This window comes from Channa argus, chromosome 16 (assembly GCF_033026475.1).
Source record: "Channa argus isolate prfri chromosome 16, Channa argus male v1.0, whole genome shotgun sequence".
Classification (NCBI taxonomy): Eukaryota; Metazoa; Chordata; class Actinopteri; order Anabantiformes; family Channidae; genus Channa; species Channa argus.
The window spans coordinates 20,581,533-20,604,022 of NC_090212.1; the positions used below are offsets into that span (position 1 = coordinate 20,581,533).

General features: G+C 41.1%; 1 protein-coding gene across 1 annotated transcript in view; it reads left to right on the forward strand.

Annotated features, from left to right (window-relative positions):
- LOC137101758 (potassium voltage-gated channel subfamily H member 5-like) overlaps nucleotides 1-22,490 on the forward strand; it is a 116,308-nt gene that overhangs the window by 37,435 nt on the left and 56,383 nt on the right. The window contains exons 7-8 of the mRNA XM_067480548.1: nucleotides 6,286-6,443; nucleotides 7,488-7,759. Of these exons, the coding sequence (XP_067336649.1) occupies nucleotides 6,286-6,443; nucleotides 7,488-7,759 (430 nt within the window). The remainder of the gene's footprint in view (nucleotides 1-6,285; nucleotides 6,444-7,487; nucleotides 7,760-22,490) is intronic.

Here is a 22,490-nt window from a genome sequence, read left to right on the forward strand (position 1 = left end):
AGCTTTAGATATCTGAATGTTCTAGTTTGATCTGCTGTTTTTATGTTGGTGGTTTACTTTCGTGATGAAAGTGTGTGAATGAACCCGTGTCGGATCATAAACTTATAAACAGTTCAGTAGCAATATGTTGATTCCAGTTTGGCGCAACAAACCTGAACCTCTCTCTTTCCGACTTTGATATGCCGACACTGATGACGTTACATGCTCATTCAGATGGGGATACGATTCTGAAAAGACCTACAGCCTATAAGCACAGGATCAGGGGGCCAGCAGCCAACACCTCTGAGGTCACTGTGTGCATTTCTGGTTTGAAAGAGCTCGAATCAGAGACACAAAATGACCACACAGAGGTGCACAAATACAATGTAAAGAGGCTGACTGAGCTAAACAATCAACGTCGCTCTGACACTATCCACACGAGCTGCAAAATGACCAACAATAGACACAAAAATCAAAGAATAAACACAAAATAACCAGAAGGTTATGGGGAAAAAATGGGTACGATACAAATACAACATAAATAGGCAAAATGACCCACAAAATTAACAATACTATCCTTGAGGTGCACAACTTCCACAGACAGAGAATAAACACAAAACCGTACTTATGATGGAGACTAGATGCTTCTGTCTTAATAATGTGTTGCTAGTTTCTTTTGATATTTTCCAACTTAGCTCTTCTCATCCCTATGGACAGGTTTCAATTCCTGTGTGTCATGTATCAAACAGATAAATATCCTGAAAAGCCAATGAACCAAATGTCTCTCACGGTACTAAAATATCAAACCCATTCATTGAGTCATTTTGTCATTATGTTTGAAACGTTGAAAGGATTAGCAAAGGTACAAAAAAAACCCCTTCGTCGTGTAGCTTTAGCTGCTCGGGCTTTTGCCTTTGGCTCCGGTTTATGTAAAGTGACAATTGAAAACTCACTTGAAGCATGGCTCTCTTTGGCTAAAAGCGGAGACATTTTAAATTTTTAATGCCTGCCGGATTGAGCAGCGAAAACATGTTAAGCTCCCAGTGCTGTCAGGAACACGCAACAGTGCATCCTCTGCTTTGAAAATAATGAGGAGGAAAAAAAAGCCGTGCGCGGAGCAACCGGCTTCCCGGTGGACATGTAATCCCCGTCTATTGGCCGGGCTCTGTTTTGATAAACAGGTACTTATGAGCCATGATTTTACAGGCATTGCGAACTCTTGACTCATGCTCTTTTCATATGGGTTGCTCTGTCCTGTGGCTACGTAATTTAGAGACATTTACATATGAGCTGGGAACCCATTGAGTCCCAGGGGAGGGCTTTGAAGCCGTGGGCGCAGTGAGGCTGCAGAGGGCTGGGCAGGACTGGCTGCTTTGTAGCTTCAGAGAGAGGTGAAATATACGAACCTGCAGCAGGAGTTTGAGGTGAGGATGAGGTTTAGTCACATCACAGAGCTCACTTCTGATCTTTTCATAATCATGGTTCATGGTCATGTAGGTGACGCATCCAGATGTTTCTGTTAGCATAAATTCAATGTTCTCCATAAATGTCCCGTCTTTAATTTTACTGCGAGGTGACGACGACGGCAAACAAACAGCACATGTGCACAGATGTCAAGGCATTTTAAAAAAAAGTTTGTGGTGCGATGGTTCTGAGACTGTGGTAAATCAGATCACGGACCACATATTAAAATGGATCACATCTGATTTTAAAAATGGATTTTGGTCGGTTCACATTTCTTTAGAAAAATCGGCTGAAAGATTTATCCCACTTCAGCTGCTATTTGAACCTAGTTGAGGGAAAACCAAGTCTGGTTAAGACTAAACCGGAGCTGAGACTTTGATGTAAACAGAGGTTTATTGTACTTATTAATATTACCTCTGTACATTTTGGTGTGTTTAGGGCGTAAAATAAACATAAAACTGACTGATATTTTGGCTCCATTGTAAGCAAAGCTATACGCCAGTTTGTCTCCCTACGCGGTGGTGCTGTTTCAACAAACTGTTTATTGGGTCGTATGAGACGGTAGGGAAAGACCACCTATTCTGTTTGGCCACCCCCCACCAGCTTTGTACATATGTGGATCCATACTTTTTGGTTATGCATTTTTTTATAAATGTCTTACGCACTAGGTTTTTCATTTTAAGCTCAAAACCTTTTAGATCATTTTCCAAATGTGCCACCCGGTTTTAAGTGTGTGACCCACACTGACCACCCCAAAAAAAGCATTTCTAGATCCGCCCCTGCTTATATGGGCATAAAGGGTGGAGGACAGGTTGAGTAATTGGATTTTGTTTTTTAAACTCACCTTTTCACGGACAGATATTTCCTGTCACTTGGGTTTTTATCTATATTAGTCTACATTAGTTTCTATGATTAGTTTCCGTCAGTGATTACTTGCTAAATTGCTTCCTGTCAGGCACATTTACAACGTTTGACCCAGTAACTCCACTGTAAATGTATGTGTATGTGGTGTTTTGACTATAATGTGAATATGTCATTTTTATGTGCACATCTGTTATGTTTATCTAAAGCTTATAAATGCTAACAAATATTAATAGCAGTGAACATATTCCTTCATACTTGCTGGCAAAGCCTGTAACATAATAATTAGTTTTACTGTGCAGCAGAATATTAGGAGTCTGAGTTGGTGCTGCTGGAGGAAATGAGGTTTAATGTGTGTCTGGATCCAGCATGCCACAATTTAGATGAAACAACACGGAAGGGCTGAATAGCAAAAATGGGAGTGATATTCATGCTTTTTTTTATTTTTTTTATTTTAAATATCACTCTTCCTATGAGGTAAAATGAACTGTCAGACAGTTGAAACCACATGCTGAAATTATGCTTCACTAGAGAGAAGCTTCGATTAGTTCACTGGAGTTAAAAAAAGGTCAAAACAGGAACAGGAGCTGAATGGGAGCTAGTTTGCAGCTGAGGGTGGAGAGGTTGAGAATGAATGTCAGGAAGGAGGTGAAAGCTGAGAGGAAACTGCAGGGAGCAGATCACCTTGTCCTCAGCAGTCCTCCACTTCATTACATAACACCAGAGCCTAAGTCATCAGATAACCCTGCTGGCTCTGATCTCCCTTTTCCCTCTCTGAGCTCCAAATTGAGAAAGCTCTTAATGTTGTAAATATGTAGCTTCAGGTTGTACAGTGTTGGCCCCTGCTGTTCCTAACACTCAGTTCTGTTAATTGTGCAGATTGTGCCGATGCCTCTGGGCCTCGGCTGCTGCTGTTGTGGGAGAAAAAGTCACTTTTGTTTATTTTGAGCATCGTTCTCAGCTGACTGATGGAAACGGACAAGATAATAATGCTGTGAAAAATGCACTCAGGGCCCAGAGACACTGTGCCACAAGGCTCGGCAGTGATGTGCATCAAAAGGTTTATGTTGACTGTGAGGATCAGTGGATGATGCTGATTTGGTTTCTTAAAGACCTGAAGCACAACACTGTCTACTTTGTACTGAACATGGATTAAAGCATTTTACAGTTCAAAGATAAACTTCTCATCGGTGGATATACATACCAGCTTTTTTGTTATGTGTGAAAGCAAACTATACACAATAAGGATCTTATTCTGCTTGAAAACTGCCTCAAGACGACATCACTCAGTAATTTACATGATTTCATCTGGAGGAGCTCTGAAAAAGCAGGTTGTCCATGATTACAAAGTCTCAAAGTCTGAAGAACTGAAGGTACCTCCAAGTGATGTCATCTGGAGGCCTTTTCAACCAGAAGGAGTGAGAGATTTAAATACAGGGAAGTCAGAGAGAAGTTTAAAAGCATTATTGTATATTTACACCCTAAACTAAAGCCATGAGGAGCAAGCTGAAAACAAACAAATGGTTTAAAGTGACAGACATTTCACGTGAGGATATTTTACAAAATAATTCTAAGCGAAAAAAAAAATAATGGTAAACAGAAAAAAAGTACTGAGCTACAATATATGGGACATGACAATATTCCACAATTTTTTGTTGACTAATTATTTGGCTGAATGTGTGTAGTGCAGACTGTTCTAATATAATGTGCTAGTGCATTTGCAATAGCGTTCAGGTTTTTGACTGTTTTTAAATCCGTTTGTCTGATGGACCTGAAACATCTGCCAGGGGGGAAGAGGTTAAGTAGATGATGTCCAGGATGGGTAGGATCTGTAAAGTTTTGATTGAAACTATTGAATATACTGTGTATGTATGTTTTTAAAAGTAAATGCTGTATTTACCAGCTTGTACTTAAAGCTACAATATGCAACTTAAGTTAGCACTAGTGTGCGACTCAAAGCAAACTGCTATGCTACGTGCAGCCCCCCCCTCCCCAACAAAACATTAAAGATGGACTGCTTTTCAATAAACATATTGAAGTTATTTTGAGTTTCTTTTTGTGATTGCATGAAGTAAAAGGTGAATGGGGGGAAAAAACGGAGAGAAGGCAGATGGACTCGAACACGGGGGGCTACAGTAAAGCTCTTCACACTTTCATTCTTCTGATTTAGGTTTTTTGTTGTGTTTTATCAAGACCCCAAACTTTCCACACTGGATGAAAAAGGTGTAATTAAAGGTGTAAATGTGTTCAAGGAGTTTTTTTTTTTTTTTTTTACTTTGATACAATAGCAGCACCAAAAAGGTTTGTTTAAGTGGTTCACCGAATATTCACCAACACTATAACAAGCAGCAGAAGGACATACTGTACATACTGTACGTAATGTTAACCAACATGTCAAAATCTGCAGTGTGCAAGCTACTTGAATGGAAATTGGAGGTTAAACATCAATGTTTAACACAAGTGTGTCTGGATACATGTGATGTGTATTTAAGGTAGTTTTAAGGTAGCAACCATGTATCTGCTTGCAGATGGACCTTTGGCTTTCAGATGACTCAGCAGTGTTGTGTTGTGATGCCAGAGGACAGTAAGACATCAGGCAGATAGGTCTGCTGCTGTTTATTTTAGCCTGCACCAGGCTAAATAAAAACCCAGCTTGTGATATTCACCAAAAGCCTGAGATTGGACAGTACTACTGATGGTGTACATTATAATGCCACAGGTTTTTGTTTTTTTTTTAAATACAACATGGAGCAGACATGTGAGTGTATTCCAGGAATGTTTTAAATGTATTGCTCTGCATTGTGAAGTTTCCCAAAGTGAATTGAAAGGATGGTTACTGGTAGAAACGGTATTAGAGAATCTCTGGGGAGAAGAATCGGGACGTGGTACAGTCTCATCACATCACACGAGCCTTGTTAGTGCAGTGTAAAATCCAGCTACGCTGAAGTGCTGTCGGTAAATGATGTTTAGAAGATTTTTTTTACTTTCAGAAGTAGTCAGAGGAAACTACAGTATATTCTTACAACAAACATGGTTTATACATACAGTATGGATCTAAAGCAGGTGCGAATGGAGCTATTCATTTTTGATTGGACTGAAAAAACTGCATATTGTTGGTGTTTCTGTACTGGCTTATTTTCCTGTGTAGCTCTTTAACAAACTTTTTAAAAAGTCTGAATTGCTACAGCGATTAAAAGGCTTTGTTTACAGAAGAGTGATGGTTTTATTATGAATGCAACCAGGTGAATATTACTTGTATTTCAGAAAAGGCTTTGACTCAGAAATATGAATGAAGCTTCTTTTGTCTAATGTAAAATCACAGGAATTATAATGCATTAAAAACCTTTTTTCTATGTGCTTAGATAAACATTGGAAATTATGTCAGTCGACATTGAAGTATAAATACTTGTTGCTATGATATAACAACATATCAGTTTTTTTTTTTTTTTTTTTTATCAGATAACCAGATAACAAGCGTTGAAAGTATTGGAACATGTGACTGACAGTTGTTGTCTGTGTTAATTGTTAACTACTTATACTTATAGCTCCAAAGGACCCATCCTGGATTAAGAATTAGATTTTTCCTGTGAGAATTGGATTTGTTTCAGCCATTTTTAAGTCCGAGAAGAGATGGAAAATCAAACCGTTAAACAACTGGGAACGTCCTGAAAGAGAGAGAAACCACTGGTGTACTGAGCAACGTATGAGGAACTGCTCAGGAAAAACGAAAGCATCCAGCTCACATTCATGTCTTCCTCTGCAGAGACCAGTCTTTTACCTGCAATAACCACTTTGTCTTGTCTCTTGCTTGTCTCCCCCCACCCTAACACGTACACCATACCTCCACACATTTCTCCACCACCTTTTGTCCACTCTTTTGGTTCTATCCTCCTCCAACCTATTTTCCAATTTCTTCCTTCTCCCCCTGACATCTCCCATCTCCTCCCACCCTCGCTCCTCTCCCTCATTGCTCCCCCTCAGGGCATGAGCAGCCTGTTCAGCTCTCTGAAAGTGGTGCGCTTGCTGCGTCTGGGGAGGGTGGCCAGGAAGCTGGACCACTACCTGGAGTATGGAGCTGCAGTTCTGGTCCTGCTGGTCTGCGTGTTCGGACTGGTGGCCCACTGGCTTGCCTGCATCTGGTAAATAGTTCTTTAAATGCCATTTACAGTCACTGGGGGAGAGTTTGCTCATTTCCTAGTGTAGTGCTGTTCAAAGGCTCCTGCTGGCTGCTGGGAATGTACCCAGTTTCCCGCTCCTACAGTAATTGGTTATGAATGCTAAACATGGCTCCTGCCCTCCCCCATCTGTACAAAGCGACTCATCTGCCTACTACACATTTTGTTCAGTTTCCTCCAAGTCCTACAACATCTAGTGATATGCTAATTTCTTTAGGCCCTATAGCAAACAAAGAATTATTTAACACTTTGTGAGATTCAACAGCACATTTGCCTTTATCGCAAATAATCACCAGCATTAAACACCACACCGTTATGCCTTTGATGCATTAGTCTGTTATGGGTTTTTTTGCAGTTTTGCAGTGGTGCTACAATTTACCCAATAGAACACATTTTATACCTCCAATAAGTTTAAAAGCTAAAATAAATGAATATGAGGCTTGAAAGATCAAAGTGATGTTCTAAATGTTGTTTTGGCTCCTCAAGTTGCTCTCCAATAAATAACTCAGGGTTTTAATAGCCATATTTAAGGTTTACTTAAACGGTCCGTTGCATATTCTCAAAAGCAAGGTGAAACTTTAGGCAATAAATCCAGAGATTTAAAAGACCCCAGGTTTAAGTTAAGATACTGTATGTGTGCACAAATGAAGAAGCCTGCTTGTGTCTCCTCAACTTGTTCCGGTATTGACATTTTGACAGGAAATGTAATTGTGTCTGGATTATCTCATTTTCCATTTGCATCTTGAAATCCTGCATGTGGGCAAAAACAGTGGTTTCAGTTGGATGTCGAGACAGTAAACGCAACTAGTCCCTTACTTTAAACCAGCATTAAATCAGGATGATAATCTTTTCCTAACCTTAACCAAATGCCGTCGGGTTTCCATACTGTACCATAGAACAAATCGTGCTAAGGCGAACTAAAGCATGATTTTGTATGATGTATTATGTATTATCCTGTTGTCCAAAAACAATTTGTCTGACGTCCGATTAAAGCTCTGCCGTCAACAGGTACAGCATTGGAGACTACGAGGTCATTGACGAGGCCACCAACACTATCAAGATGGACAGCTGGCTCTACCAGCTGGCTATCAACATCGGGTCACCGTACCGCTACAATGCCAGTGGTTCTGGCCAATGGGAGGGGGGTCCTGGCAAAGACTCCCTGTACATCACTTCTCTGTACTTCACCATGACCAGCCTAACGACCATAGGCTTCGGCAACATTGCCCCCACCACCGACGGGGAGAAGATCTTCTCCGTGGCTATGATGATGGTGGGATGTAAGTATGAAACGTTCTGTGGTTGCACCCCCCTGGTGTTGTTCTGGGAACATTTCTGCACCTCCTGCGGTGGTTTTGATCCTCTGCAGAGTTCTAAATTGTGCAGGAGGCCATGAGGAGCTGCTCTGATGAAATGCTGTTGTTTTTAGAACAAGTCGACATTTCAAACGCCGTCGTGTTCTATGTGAAAGGTTCCGTGCTTGCTGGTTTTTGCCACATTAGTGTTGAAGCTGGTTGAAGGATGGTGATGGTTCAGAGCGAGGTGCACTGTTGAAGTGATTTTGATGATGTCTCTTGTGCCATCATTAGTTTAAAATCTCCACATGTACTCAGCCTGTATCATGGTCAGGGTGACATAAAATCTACTAAATACATTAATGAATGGATGGGTTATGAGAAATGGTCCCCCTCCCCTCCTACTGTTGTCTTTTTTCCCACTCAGGATCCTCTTGTGTACATTTTTTTATTGCCTTTTGCCTCTTTAGAATGATCAGCCATATTTGACCTTTTTTTTTGTCTCTATTTTTCTCGTTTTGGTCAATCTTCTGTTATTTTTATTTCTTTTTGGTCCTCTTTTCAGCCTACTTGGTCAAGTTCAGTGGTGGATGAAGTACTTAAACTGTACTTAAGTAAAAGTGCAAATACACAAACAAATATCTAGTGATATCAGCCGCTGCAAGTAGACGTCAAAATTGCACTTGATGTCCAATTAAAAAATACAACAGTCAGCTCAAGCCTATTTCTTAATTGAGCTCTTTAAAAATAAATCCCAGTGGTGTTAAAATAATGAGGAATGTTAGCAGAAAATTCCTCCACAGTTTTTTTTTTTTTCTTGAAAAGCATTAGAGGCTGCACACAGACCTGCACGGCGGGAGACACCATAGTTGTGATGAAAACAGGAGATAACTGCACCGAATAATAGAAACCAGCATGTGACATGCAAGATTAACGGCAAACTGTTCTCCCCGTGGTTAATCTGAGGAGTGATCTAAACAAATGAGGGGGAGAAACACATTAATGCTCAACGGTTTGCGAGGGAATACATCTTCTGCCTTACAGATTATGTGTAAAAGTCTGACAACTAATGATTTTTGTTGCTGTTAAAATATTAACTTTTAAGGGGGGAGAAATGTTCCCACGGCTTCACATCATAAATAATATTTGTAACATAACAGTTATTGTTTTAGTTTTTCTATAACCACAGTCTCTACCCAAACATTACAGAGGGTTCAAATCGCCCAAATTTCTTTGCAAAAAACTGCTTTTTCGTAATTTGAACCATAGTTGTGCAGGCAGGAAGACACGGAAGCTGTGCACATTTCTGTATGGTGATAGTGCTGATTTCACCAGTCTTTAAACCTTTCATCACATTAAAACGCAGACTAAAAAGACAGCAGGGGACAGGTCAGTAGAGGAGCACAGTACATGTCAAACAGGTGAAAAAGTGCTGCCCAGCAACCAGATTATGTTTTCTATAAATAGGGATATATTCACATTTAATGTAAGTAATGCTGTGTTTCTTCCTACCAAATATATTTAAATGGAAATATCCTTTCTGTGTGAAGTTTGCATGTTCCCCCCTCGCTTGCAACGTGTGTGTGTGTGTGTGTGTGTGTGTGTGTGTGTGTGTGTGTGTGTGTGTGTTAACCCACCCTTTGTTTTGTCATCATACATTTGTGCTTATTTTCTTACTTCGTCATCTTCATTTATTTTTGTCATTTCTATTTCAGGATGTTTTGTTTCTACATTTTAACATGTAGTGACTGTTTTCTGTCGGTTTTGTATGTTTTAACATTAGATCAAACTGTATTGATCACAGTGGGGAAGTTCACTTGTTAGGCAGCTCACAAGGACGGTGTACAGTGCAAAAAGCAGTTTTGCAAAGTGTGTATGCAAAAGCATTTACAACTAAAACAAAGCAACAAAAACCCAAATCACTGTAATCAAGGATGACCAGAGATATTCAACCGAACCGTTCAATTGTACAGTGGTGGGAATGAAAGATCTGCAGAACTGCTCCTTCCTACACTGAAGGTGGATCAGTCTGCTGCTGCTGAAGCGGCTGCTCAGAGCCTCCACTCTCAGAAACAGTGGGTGAGAGGTATTTTTCCATAATGCATGTCAGCTTGGCTAACGTCCTCCTCTAATCCTCCTCGTTTTAGGACGTTCTGCTGTGTTTTGGGTCTTTATTCATCACCTTTGACAGTTTAAGGCATTGTTTCTTTATTTATGAGTCATTTTGCATCTCTTTCACATCATTCCGCAGTGCTCAGTAGCTTCTGGTGGTAAATGACTTTTGTCGTTTTCAGAATGTCTTTGGCTGAACAATCTTTAGGGTTTGAGGTCTGTTTAGGAACATGTGTGTTTCCAGAAGTTGTTGTTATTATTATTATTATTGCAAAAGCTTTTTTCTTCTGGTTTTCTTGCTGTGTCTGCTGGCCTATTGGAGCTTGTGTAACAATGTCTGTATCCTGGAGCAAAAGTTACTTTTAGGACATGAATTATTAAACTGTGTGCACAGTCTGCAGAACTGAGTGCGAAGATTCTTAAGCTGAGTATTTTTTTCCACTGGAGACTTTGATGGAGGAATAAACAGAAAACCTCTGTTTATTCATTGGTACTAAGGTTAAACAAATGTGCAGACAACACTAACAGAAATGAATAACACAAAAATGAACGGTGACAGTGTTCAACAATATGTAAAACTGTGACAGAAACATTGTACATTAATTCACATACATACACGTGAGCCAGCTGATATGGAACCATGTTAGATTTGTTTTTAACTGAATCAGAAACAATTCCCAGAAAGTGAAAGCGTTTTTGTTTCTAATGACAATTTTATTTTCACTGTAGTGTATTTTTCTCATAGGTGGAGAGTCCAACAATGCAAGAGAGACTTTTCTTGGCACTGAAAGACTTTTCACGAGCCTTGACCACAGTGTGTTTGGACTGTGAAGCTACCGTTGGCCTTTTTACTAACCGGGTTCCTTCCATGCAGCTGAAGTGGCTTTAGAAAGTATTCGACCCTCATTTCCTTTGTTGTATTGCAGACTTCACAAATGATGGCTAATTCCCAGCTTCAGCTGATTTTTATTTTTTTTTTTTGGTAGAAATTGGAGTAGCCTATGTTGTGGCGGAGGGCACAGCATGGACAAAGTGATGACACAGTGCATGGTGTGTGTGCATGTAGTCTGCAAAGTGCCAACTCCAGAAAGAAGCTCTTTGATATTTTAGGTCAGTAAAACATTTTTCTGCTGCCAGATTCCAATAGAAGTTTTCTGCAGGAAGGACAAACTTAAACCACACAAGTTGCAAGTCCAGAAACCAAAGCCAATGGCTATTTTTACCAGTGCTGAAGTGTTTTCATATCTTTTCTTAAATTTTCTGGCAAGATCCCCCAATGTTCCTCTCGTTGTACATGCTGTTAAGCCAATTTCCAGTTTGCCAGAGCTCCATCGTGGCTGTGGAAAGAGTTGTGATTTGGCCATCCTCAAAGCAGTGCGAAGCCTCTTTTCATATCAGTCACTTGGTGAGGAGAAGAATTTTAAAATGGCTGAATGTCATTGTGGAGCTACAGTGTTTCTGTGTTTTTGTCTCAGTCCAATCTGTCCCTGCCCTGGAGTGTAGTATCAGGGCCAAGCCAGAGCCTCCCTGGGCTGTTTTCCATATTGTTTGTTCCTGGCGAGCAGGCAGCAAACAGCCTGAGCTCGGTAGTAAACAATACGGAGACATGATCTGCTCTTCAGTGTGTGTCCTGTCTGGCTGTGACTGATAGTCTTCTTCATGTGGCAGACCTTCAAACAGGCCGTGTGCGCAGTTTTCTTATCGCAGCAAATGAGCAGTGATGGTGAGACCGACAGGCAGGGGGTCCATTCATTTTGCTTTCCAGAATATGCTGAGAGAGACTGTGTGGGACAATGTATGTCAGAATTGGAGCATCGCCCCACTGAGAAAATCATGTCTAAGAACTTTATTTACTGATGGCTGACAGATCAAGTGTAGGCCGTGGATAAGAACTAGGGATGCCACCATACCATGTTTTCCCAGACTGAGTACAAGTACTTAGATTACGGTAATCGCAAATACCGAGTACCAATACAAGTACGAAACTTTTTGTTTCTAGAATGAGTTGCTGGACAGTAAAATCCCCATCCATCTACTGCAGTTAAGCAAATCCACACGTGGTCTTTTGCCAAAACAAATATGGCTGTGACCGGTATTCAATAAATGTATCAAAAAGAAAAGGAACAACGATGAACAAGGCACAGATTTGGAATTGAGAGTGTAGAGTTACACAGGTATATGAAGGTAAAATAATTTTGGAAAACAAAGAGAACTTTGGGTAATGTTATAGTTACTATATCAGTGTTTCCAATATCAGTCACAAATACTAAACATTTATAAAATATTCTTCAGAAACATGAATATGACTTTAGCACAGCAGAGTTTGCATTCAGCTTTACCTTTGTCCTCATCAATTATCATTAAACAGCTTTAAACATTTTAGACATTTTTTTTCACCTCCACCTACTGGGTTAGGGTTGGTATGAGAAATTTAGAGTACAAGTACACAAAGGCAGTAGAAGCTCAAAGGCTAATACTAGCATCAGCATAAAAAAATCCTTAATAAGAACAAATGTTATTGTGGCAGGTTGTGGAAAATCTTTTTGGGCTGGTGTTGGTCATTGTTCAGTATGACAGTGAATTTCTTTAGTTTTTTTTTTTTTTTTTACTGGTCGTTTCAACGTTAAAGGCACTTTATGTGTTCTGGTATTCATATAGGGATTGTTTAGCAAATGGTCACACTTCATTTCTTTTGTGTGTGACACAACCTGGAGACACTTTTACATCTTTGGAAAAAGAGACTTAAAACCACCAGACTTCAGCACAAACAAAAGAGGAAAGTCATCCCATTGTGTCACTAGAGTCGGCAAAAACCAAAAGGGTGAAATGAGAAAACAAAACAGAAACTAAATGTAGGCTGTAGAATGTGAAGTGCCTTTAGCAGACCTCTTCTTCAGGCTCGAGGCTCCAGCTGCTGGTGCTGCTGACATTTAGTGCCCACAGTGCAGTTGTGTTGCATTGTGGGCACTGCAGATGCCAGGTTTCGTCAAAGAAGAAGAATGCGTGCAACACCTCAGGGTGCTGCTGCATTGTTGTTGTTTGTTTGTATCCTTTTCATTCTTACATGTAAAGTGGTGGAATACTTCATGAATACAATCATGACTTTCTTTCTTTCGAATCAGCATCAGAAAAAGTTGGAACTCATCTGAAGAGATACATCAAATGTTTTGATGAGTATATTTAGGTTCGCAGTTATTAAAGCGTATAAACTCTTAAGAAAAGGGTCCAGATGCCTTACGGCAGCACACGGTCCATTGCAGTGGCTTATCTTATGAACTAAAGATCTAAATGAAAAGATAACCTCATGCTAAACTACTTATACCTGATGCCTGTTTATCAGCCTCAAACATTTGCTTGATGGTTGCATTGAGCAACTAAAACACCAAATGCTGTCACAAGAAAAGGAGAAGGCCAAAGCTGCTGGGTCAAGAACCTTCCATGAATCCCTCTCTTTCATTGAATTCAAAGTTAATCTCTCATGACAAATTCTCTCTGTTGGCAACAGGAAGCCAATGTGACACGGATCTCTTGCCTCGAGGAAAATTGGCTGGAACCTCACGCCTGGTGAGCTCTGATTGGCCCTGTGCACGATTGTGGCGAAGCGCTGAGGTTTGAGGGGTTTTATGGGCATGGACACGGACGCATTCAAATCAGTTGATGCTAGAAGATGCAGGTCGTGATTATGTGTCATGACTTGATGTCTCCAGTCTTCAAGATGGAAAGTTGACTTCATTTTTCTCATTTTGCATGCAATGATTGAGTTAGAGGCACATTCTGTATATGAAGGTTTATAAAGTCAACACAGACCACAATGGGATTTCTAGACATTTCAGCCAGATGTGCAGTTGATTTAAGTGTTTAAACTGTTGTAGTAGCAGCGTTCATAGCAGCTCCAGACTCCAGCAGCAAAACTCCCTACGAGCCGTATAAAGTTAATCCTTCCACCTTGTGCATTTTTGAAAACTCACAGAATGATGCTGATGAAGGCCACATGCCCGAGTGTGTTGGTGTAATAATGTGTTGCAGAAAGTTCCTGTCCTGCTTTGGAAACACTTGTCTGATTTCTACTGTGTGTGTATATATATATAAAAGCTCTTCACATAATTCAGTAGCACTTTCAATTTTGGCTCCTAAACCCTAACGGTGAAACTAATCGGTGGTCTTCTTTTCCTTCCCCGCTTCCCTGACTTTTTGGCTTAATTGAAGACTGGTTAAAAGCCCGTAGAAGTAAAAATAGTCTGCATTTCATAAGAATTAGACAGCGTTGTTATGTTTTCTTTGATCATCTTTGGTCCCTTTGGGAAGGGCTCTCACCAGGATCAGAACCAGTGGGTTAGCACTGTGGAAACAGAAGCCTGCAGGACAACCAGGCTCAAATGTCCTGGATGTCATCAGGTAAACACATGATCATGTGAAATCCTGAAATTCCTCCCTTGGTGCACAGCCCTGATATGTTTTCATTTTCTTCCCAGCTCATTGTTCATGCCAAGAAATTGTAATATGAGCAATGTCAAGTTCGAAAATGAGAAAATTCATAAATTCAACTCTATAATTCAGACTTTTGTCATTTATTTTTTACGTGACCAACCACAGACTTGTTCATGCAGGGGTCAATTATATGACCACAAACATAACCAGTCCTGGACGGAAGGTGCAGAGCAAAGTGAATAAGACAACACTGTGGACACAATCATCCTCAATCGTCCCACCGGAAGAAGCATTTCAGGGACACGGAGTTTGTTATATTGGTTTTAATTCCTGACATAACGATCATAATCAACGAATCGCATGTGGACCGGACCTGGCAACACCAGGTCAGAGCTTCAGTTTGTGGTCTGAGCACAGGTAGTTAAGACACACAGTCCATTTCTGTGTTTGAAAAACAGTAGTAACTTGTTTACCCATCTGTCCCTCTGTCCACCCGACAGCCTCAAAGTCAGTATGTCGCCATCTCATGTAATTGACCCAGACTGAGCTAGAGGACTGTGTGTACACTGACATCTGAATGACTCCTCTTCCTATTACTGTGACAGGGTCCAAGCTGGACAATGACTCCTCCTCCATCCTTCACTTTGTGCATCTCTCCAAGCTGTCCTCCCCCGTATCTTCCACTCTGTTTGTCACAAAACACTTTAATATTAATGGGCCATTTAACTGTGTTTGTGGCCGTCAGCAGAGAGCTCAGCCGCTTTTCTGAACCTGTACACTCTGTGCTGTCTAAAGGCATCTGATCACACCCCACTAGGAACTTTAAAAGCTCATAAATCTACACACAAATGCTTGTGCAGAGTAATATGTAATCGCATAATAGCATTAGCAAGTTTTTGCCGAATATTTTTAAATGTCTCGCCATTTCCGTGACTGATCCCGCCCTGAGCATGCATGATCTCACGTGCCAAATGGGATGAGTAATCAGCTTTAAAGAATAAGTGATATTTTCACGTGTGCTAATAATAGAAACGCCTGGCAACACATAAGCATTTCTGTTGAAGAATAATAGGAATAAACTCGTACATAAATATATACTGATGGCAATAATCAATTATGCGGTTTTCGTGTGTTCTCTAAATAGTTAGCCAGAGCACATAAACCTCCGTACCTTTACACAGGAAACACTAAGGACTTTTCATATCGATAAATGTCGATGAAAAAAGGGCAATAAAACCCAAAGTGACTCCGTGACCACTGTCTCAACATTAGCAGGTATCTACTTTCACCAGCAGCAGAGAATTACAAATCCAGATTTTCAGTGAGATAAAATTAACGTTACAGGATATGAGTAGAGAACATTATGTAAGAAAATAATTTAAAGGACATATAAAACATTCATAGAACAGAGAAGGGAGTTAACTTGAAGGGACATTGTTACTTTTAATGTTTCTGATGTTGTGAAGTCAGCAACACAAATGCCAAAGGCACATGGAGGCACGTCACGCTCCTGCTCACGCAGCACTTTTGAAGCACACAGCTCCACGGTGCAGAGTAAAACAACACGTACTCGTGGTAGATTTCAGCATCTGTTTAACATTAATGCTGCTCCATGTCAGCTGAATATCACAAATAACAAATTTGCCTCAAGGGACTATGGTCTTCAAGCACCTTTGAACTGGATCAGGAAAACAAAAGGGATGAAAGACTAGTCAGGACTACATTTGATAATCAATAATCACCAAAAATAAATGTTTTGATCGGGCAGTATCGGCCCAATCAAGGCCCGAGCTAATGGATGTAAGGCCTTGCAGCAGCAGCTTTAATGAAGTGAATCACTCTCCTGTCGCTTGTAGTGTTGGTGCGGTCAAGTGGAACAGTGATGCACCCATCAATCACTGTTTGTAGCTATGAATAGTAGTAGTAGTACAAGTTCTGTCCGTTTTTCTTTCTTTTTTTGGCCAAGTCATGGCTGTGATTATCTTATCTGATACATTCATGCAAATCTACAAATCATGTAGCCTGATCTTGACATTAGTGACATTGGATGGAATTTGATTGGTGCCCTGTTTGCAGAGCGGGGACCTTTACTGGACTATGGTCATAAAAATAGAAGCCCAAAAAATATTGGATGACAAATACCTGCAGCTGAATCCTTGGCACAGTGACTGGGCTTCATGTCCCTTACACACAGATGATGAGGTAATCAGGAAGTTCTCCTAGTCGAGCTGCTTCCTCTTCATGTTGACCTGGAATCCTCTCTGTGGTATTCGTCTTCAGATGCAGTAGACTGTAGAGGCATTATACAGTATATCCCATCTGATCTGGGAAAGACTCGGGTGACATGGCTCCACTATCTTCCTGGGCTCTTGTGGTTGGAGGATTCTTGTCTCTAAAATGCCAGTGAGAGACTAACTTCAATGATGATCTGGCTCCAAATTAAAACCAAAACCAAACTCAAATAAAGTAATCGTCTGTGTCTGGGAAGGTATGGCTCTTTCAGTAACTCGACACTGTAAAAGTACACAAACTCAGTCAAAGTGCATGTACTTGCCTGAAAAAGGCAAGTAGAAATACTGCTTCAGTTTTCTTACTTAAGTTGAAATATAAAAAAAAACACTAAAACTTTTGTGAATTTGTTTGAGAGGCTTTCAATATGTAGAATAAGACTGGAATGGAGTGAAACTGTAGAAATGGACGAGAATGACAGGTACTTAACATAGTAAATAAACATACTACTATACTGTCGTTAAGTACTTTGTACTTAACCATAGTTAGAACCAAAAAATATTAACTTCTGTAATTCGTGGAGACCTTTGTTCGGCCAGATCTGTGAAAAGACTTGTAGTTGCCCTTAAGTTGAGTTAAGAAAGTTTCTAAACCCTCTAATTTAACATCAGCGTTTAAATATGAGGCTGCTAAACTTGTCTCCAAGATGTTTACATTAAAAAAAAAAAAACATTGTATGTTGACAGCCACGTTCTTATTGTCTCTTTAACACTTTGCCAAAGGAGTAAGTTGGTGTTGATCAGTAAGGACATGCAGAAGCTCCTCAGAAATGTCTCCTTTGCTGAAGATGTAAAAGACCTTTTGGCTTGTCATTTCTTTTCTAAGCAGCCTGTAACATGCACTTAAGGAGTAACGGTGATTTCAGAGGAAAGGCTGTGATTACAGCCTGAAAGCCTGAGACCTTTCTATTAAAGTGAAGCTCATCACTCTGAGTCCTGTAATCTTCCCCCTTTTAACTCACTCTGCCATTTAGTGCATTCTTGTTCTTGACACCCAGCATTACAAACTGAAACGGTCCGAGAAAAGCGCAGTTGTGCATCAAAGTTTGGATTATGAAATGCAGCCTCTTCACCTCTGCAGCAGGTCACACAGTCTGATTGGGTGAGGGGGATGATTTCCTTCCCTCAACACCCTGGCCGTGTTTGCGAAAAAGAAGTTAACACGGATGTTGGTGGAGAGAAAACAAATCCTCGCCCTCTGCCATTAGCCTCTCAGAGGGAGTGTTTTTCATGGTACAGAACAGAAAGGTGTGAAACTAATTTAACAGGACACCTGCATCACAGAGGTGAGCGGGGTTAACGCCACAAAGAGCCTCGTCCAGTCCGAATGCTATTTCATAATGAAATGCACAGTAATTAGATTGCGGTGAGACAAACACATGACCTCTTTCCAAAAGAAAAGCCATCTAAAAAAAACATGAAAACCTGACAGATGCCTTCATCCGGCCAAGTCGACCATTAATGTTGCACCGTTTGAGCGTGTAGATTCTCACAGTAGAGGAAGAAGTTATCTGACTTTTGCTCTTCTTAGGCAAAACACAATTTTAAGACTCAACTTGGCCGAATCTGAGCAGAGCACAGTGGAAAGAGAGGGACTTCAGCATGAGAAGGGGGACAGCACTACCAAGCAAACAGGGCTCACTTGACAGGCTACATCTCACAGGGAATTATGGGAATTACCTGGGCTCAAAAGGGTTTGACGGTGCAGCCGGGCGGAAGGATGGAGCCGATTTGGCCCAGGGAGCCCAGCTTGATGGCTGCGTATCCTAAGCACAAGCGACTTATCGGACTCTGCTAGAGAGGAGTGAAAGGGGGAGGGGGGGCTGACAAGAAGGAAGAGAGGGGAGAAGGAAAGTACAGTCTTCTGTTTGATGATCTCGCCCTTGGCCGAGTATTTATCCAACTTAAAACCCCACCCTGATGCGAAAAGTGCTCCAGTCAGGTGTCTCCTGTAGCCCGAAGCGGCTTCCACACAGTCCCAAGACCAGTGTGGATTTCTCGGAGCGGACTGGAGGCAGGAATGTAAAGGGCAATAAAAAGGGCTGTAGGAAGGTGATGAAGAGGAGGAGGGAAGGACGGACAGCCGAGGGCACCTCCGACTCTGTCTTTCTCCCGTCTGGCTCCTCAGCTGAGATGCCCTGATTAATCTGGGAAGTAGAAAGAGCTCATAAACAATGTGTTGGTGAAGGAGAGAGGGAGGGTACGAGGAAGAGAGATTTTTATTGTATTTGCTGATCCTGTGGGAGGCTCTAGTGTGTGTGTGTGTGTGTGGCCTCTCGCTGACAGCAGCCACTGCAAGGCGATTAGTCCTCTAATCCACAAAGACCCGTCTTCCGTGCTTTCTGTTTTTGTCACTCTTTCCTCTCTAACAGATTCTCCCCATCCCTCATTATCTCCGCACCCACCCTCACTCTTTCTCTGATACTCTCATTTTGCCTCCCACCCATTTCCCCGAGGCATTCCCTCATTTCTATCCAGCCCATCTCTTCCTTTCTCCTCTGACTCATCACAGGCAGGATTCATCTGTGAGCATTCAGTGGCCGGTTCTGGAGATATTCGTGCCCTGAAATCAGATCCATTGCTTCATTACCTCCCCCCCAAGGAGGTCAAGAATCCTCTTCTGTTTGTGCTTAGTTTGCAACATAAACCAGTACAGTAAAAAAATGGCTGTTGACAAAAACTGGATATTTTGCTGTACTTTTTATTGGCAGAAGTTTTTGCTAGATTCATCCTGGTAGATCTTACAAAAGTCTGCGCGATCAACTTTCAGTAATAACTGCTGTGGTTGTTATTGACTGCAACTGTGGTTCGACCGTGTTCACTGCATTTACATCAATCTCCGCAACTCGGTCAGCTTTTCCCCACAAACGATTTCTAAATGCAGGTTTAATAGTGCACAGCTGAATTTCAAGAGCTTCTCAATTTGTACGTCATCATTTTGAGTGTGACCCATCATGGATTTGTAAGGGCAGCCTCAGGTTTGAGCCAGGGCCGGATGTAGGTGGATGTAGGATGTGTACACTTTTGTGTTTGTGGTTTTATATGTTTGTACAGGATTGTACATGATACATGTTTTACATTAGGTCTGTACATTTCAGTGCGGAAACGTAGATTGAGCCACAGTAACAGACACATTTTATTTTAGGAGCTTGATCCAGGGCTTGGCGTATAATACGAGCTGTGTTTCTGTGTGCGCGTTCTGGTTAATTCGTGATTTTACATATTATTTATATTATTTATTTTATTTTTATTTTATATTGCTGCTAACACCATTTTAAAAGACCAAGAACCCTGAGCTTGAGACTGTTGTAATTGATTCTCAGCGTGTGACAGATCTTATCCTGCCGTCCTGGTCTCCTGTTGGGCCAGTTTGGTTTGACAGTAACTCCAGCTGCAAGCATAAGCACGTGACTCGTCTCCTCGTGCCTCGACTCGACCTCGTCTTTTTACTTTTACTCAGTGAAAAGTCAATTCATCGCCTCCTGATTGGACAGAAGTCAGCTGTGGGACTTTTAACTAGAAGAAACACAAGCAAGTCTATCGCACCTGTTTCAGCCTCCCAGTACAAATTGATTAAAGGATCTAACTGTTGTCGGCTTCTCTCCAGACTGTGTATCTGACCTCATAGTTTCCTATGAGCGTGTACGTGGTTTTAATTTCCTCCAATAGGAGCAGTCTATCCATCCCTCAATGAAAACTGTAGTGGAGCATTTGCAGAGCTCCAGATCTGCAGAAATACCTACCCGAGGAAATAAAGTCAGCGAAGACATACATTTCTGTTTAAAACATACTTTTATCAGAGAGCCTTGCCTGATTTTCTTCACTTTAATGATGTTTCTACATTTTCTTGCGATCTCATTGTTTTCTGCAGCTTAGATTTTATTTGGTTTTTAATTATTGTTTTGTCATTTGGTTGTAATCATCTGCTTCCCTATTTTATGAAAATCTGCTTGTGAATTTGCTGCGTTCTTTTCACTCTGCATATATTGTTCTGTGCTTGTGTGAAGGACTTTGTGAGGCAACATGATGGAAAAGGAAAACATTTTTCTTACTATTACCACCCAAAGTAAATTCACATTGGCGGTTGAACTCTTCTGAAACACAGGTGACCTACACTCTGTACAGTCGCTGAAGGCAGCATCAGACATTAGCGGCTTTTAATAGGTGGCTGACACTAAGGTTGCTATGGAGACATGGAGTTAGTTTTTTTAATGAGAAGCCTGTGCACAAAGACAAACCGACAGAGAGGAGTTGAGATTCGGACATTTCCATATCACTGAGTTGACACGGCCTTTCTTTGGTTTCATTTCGATTCCATTATTCCAGCTTGTTGACATAAGTGCAGGGGTCTCCGAGGAAAAAGGTGACAGCTGGGAAACCAGCGTTATTTCTTAGTTTTAGATTTAGGCAGTTTTCAAAAACAAAATGTTAATTGTTATTTGGAGATATCGCCCAGCCCTAGATTTAGTCCTTTATTTGTTTTAATAGTGTTTCACATGAACAAAACAGCAGAGATGTCCACGTCTGTGGTGAATCCTTGGATCAACACGGATTCTGGAACATGTACTTGCACGGACTGTCAGTATACAGACTTTGTCTGGAAGCAGCTGCTGAGGGTTAAAAATGAACCTATCTAGAAATTATTTAAACAAAGAAAACTCATACAGCACTGTCTTCATCAGGTCAAGGTTTTAATTAGAATTTTATGCATCGTGTTTTAAATTAGAATAATTTATTTCCCATTATAGTTGTTGTTCTGTATTTTAACTACAGCGTGAACTTTGAGTTGCATCTTAAGATGTGACACAGACCTCGACACGGGCTGTAGACAGGAGTCGAGTAGGTGACTGCTTCTGTCTCACCTGACCAGCCAATCAGAGCACAGTAAAACAATCCAATGAAGGTTGTTTCTTTGTCTTCACCAGTGCAGGCCATAGGTTGTGGACTGGGCTGGAGGATGCACTGCCCACCCTAGCAACCATAGATCTGGGCCTAATTTGAACACAAGGAGGGACAGTCAGGAGGGTATTGACTGATTTGAGGCAGCCAAAAAACCCTTTTATCCAGTTTGCGTAATATTTTGAGCTCTGACTTTTGTCTCATTTAGTGAAACTCGGAGCTCTTTAAAGGTTTTTCTGGTTAAAATTGTGATCAGCCTTCATACGGTTCCTCGCGTTTACCTCTGGGAACTGTGCCCTGTAATTAACGGACACTCAGCATCTCTGCTTTGTTTAAATGCCGTTTCCTAACTTGTTGAAGAATGAGGCTTTTTGCATTTCTACACATTTAGCCAGCTGGATGTGGGAATAATTGCCGTGACCCTCTGTGACCATTCTAACCTGTCTACATTTATCCCAGACCGGTTGTCACTGTGACTGTATAGGCCTCCATCCTTCTGCCCTCTGAAGGTTGCATGACCAATCACAGTCTCATTGTCTCATTGTCTTTCATCGCAAAGCTATCCTCTCCTCAGCATGCTTTAGAAAGTCATGGCGTTAAGTGTAACAGAACGCCGAGCACGCTGGGCACCTTGGCACTCTGAATAATAAATGCAAAGAGAGGATTAAAGATTTCCTGCCTTCGTTGCAGTGCTTTCCCCACAAGGTCTCTTAGTAAAGTTGTTATCCAAACAAGCACCTTGTGACTGAGAGGCTGCAAGATATATATTCACTGTACAAATCTGCTTTTCTGCCCTGCTACATGTGCACCTGGGTTGTGGAAGAGAATTGTCATTTAGCGTCATCGGATTGCCTCAAGAAAAACTTTAGAAAGCAAATCCAGCCAGTCTGACACTGGGCTTATTATTGGTAAAATGTTGTAAACACTGAGCGTCCACTGCATGTATATAAACCGATGTAGCTTATTATTCATCTCCAAGGTTTTATGTT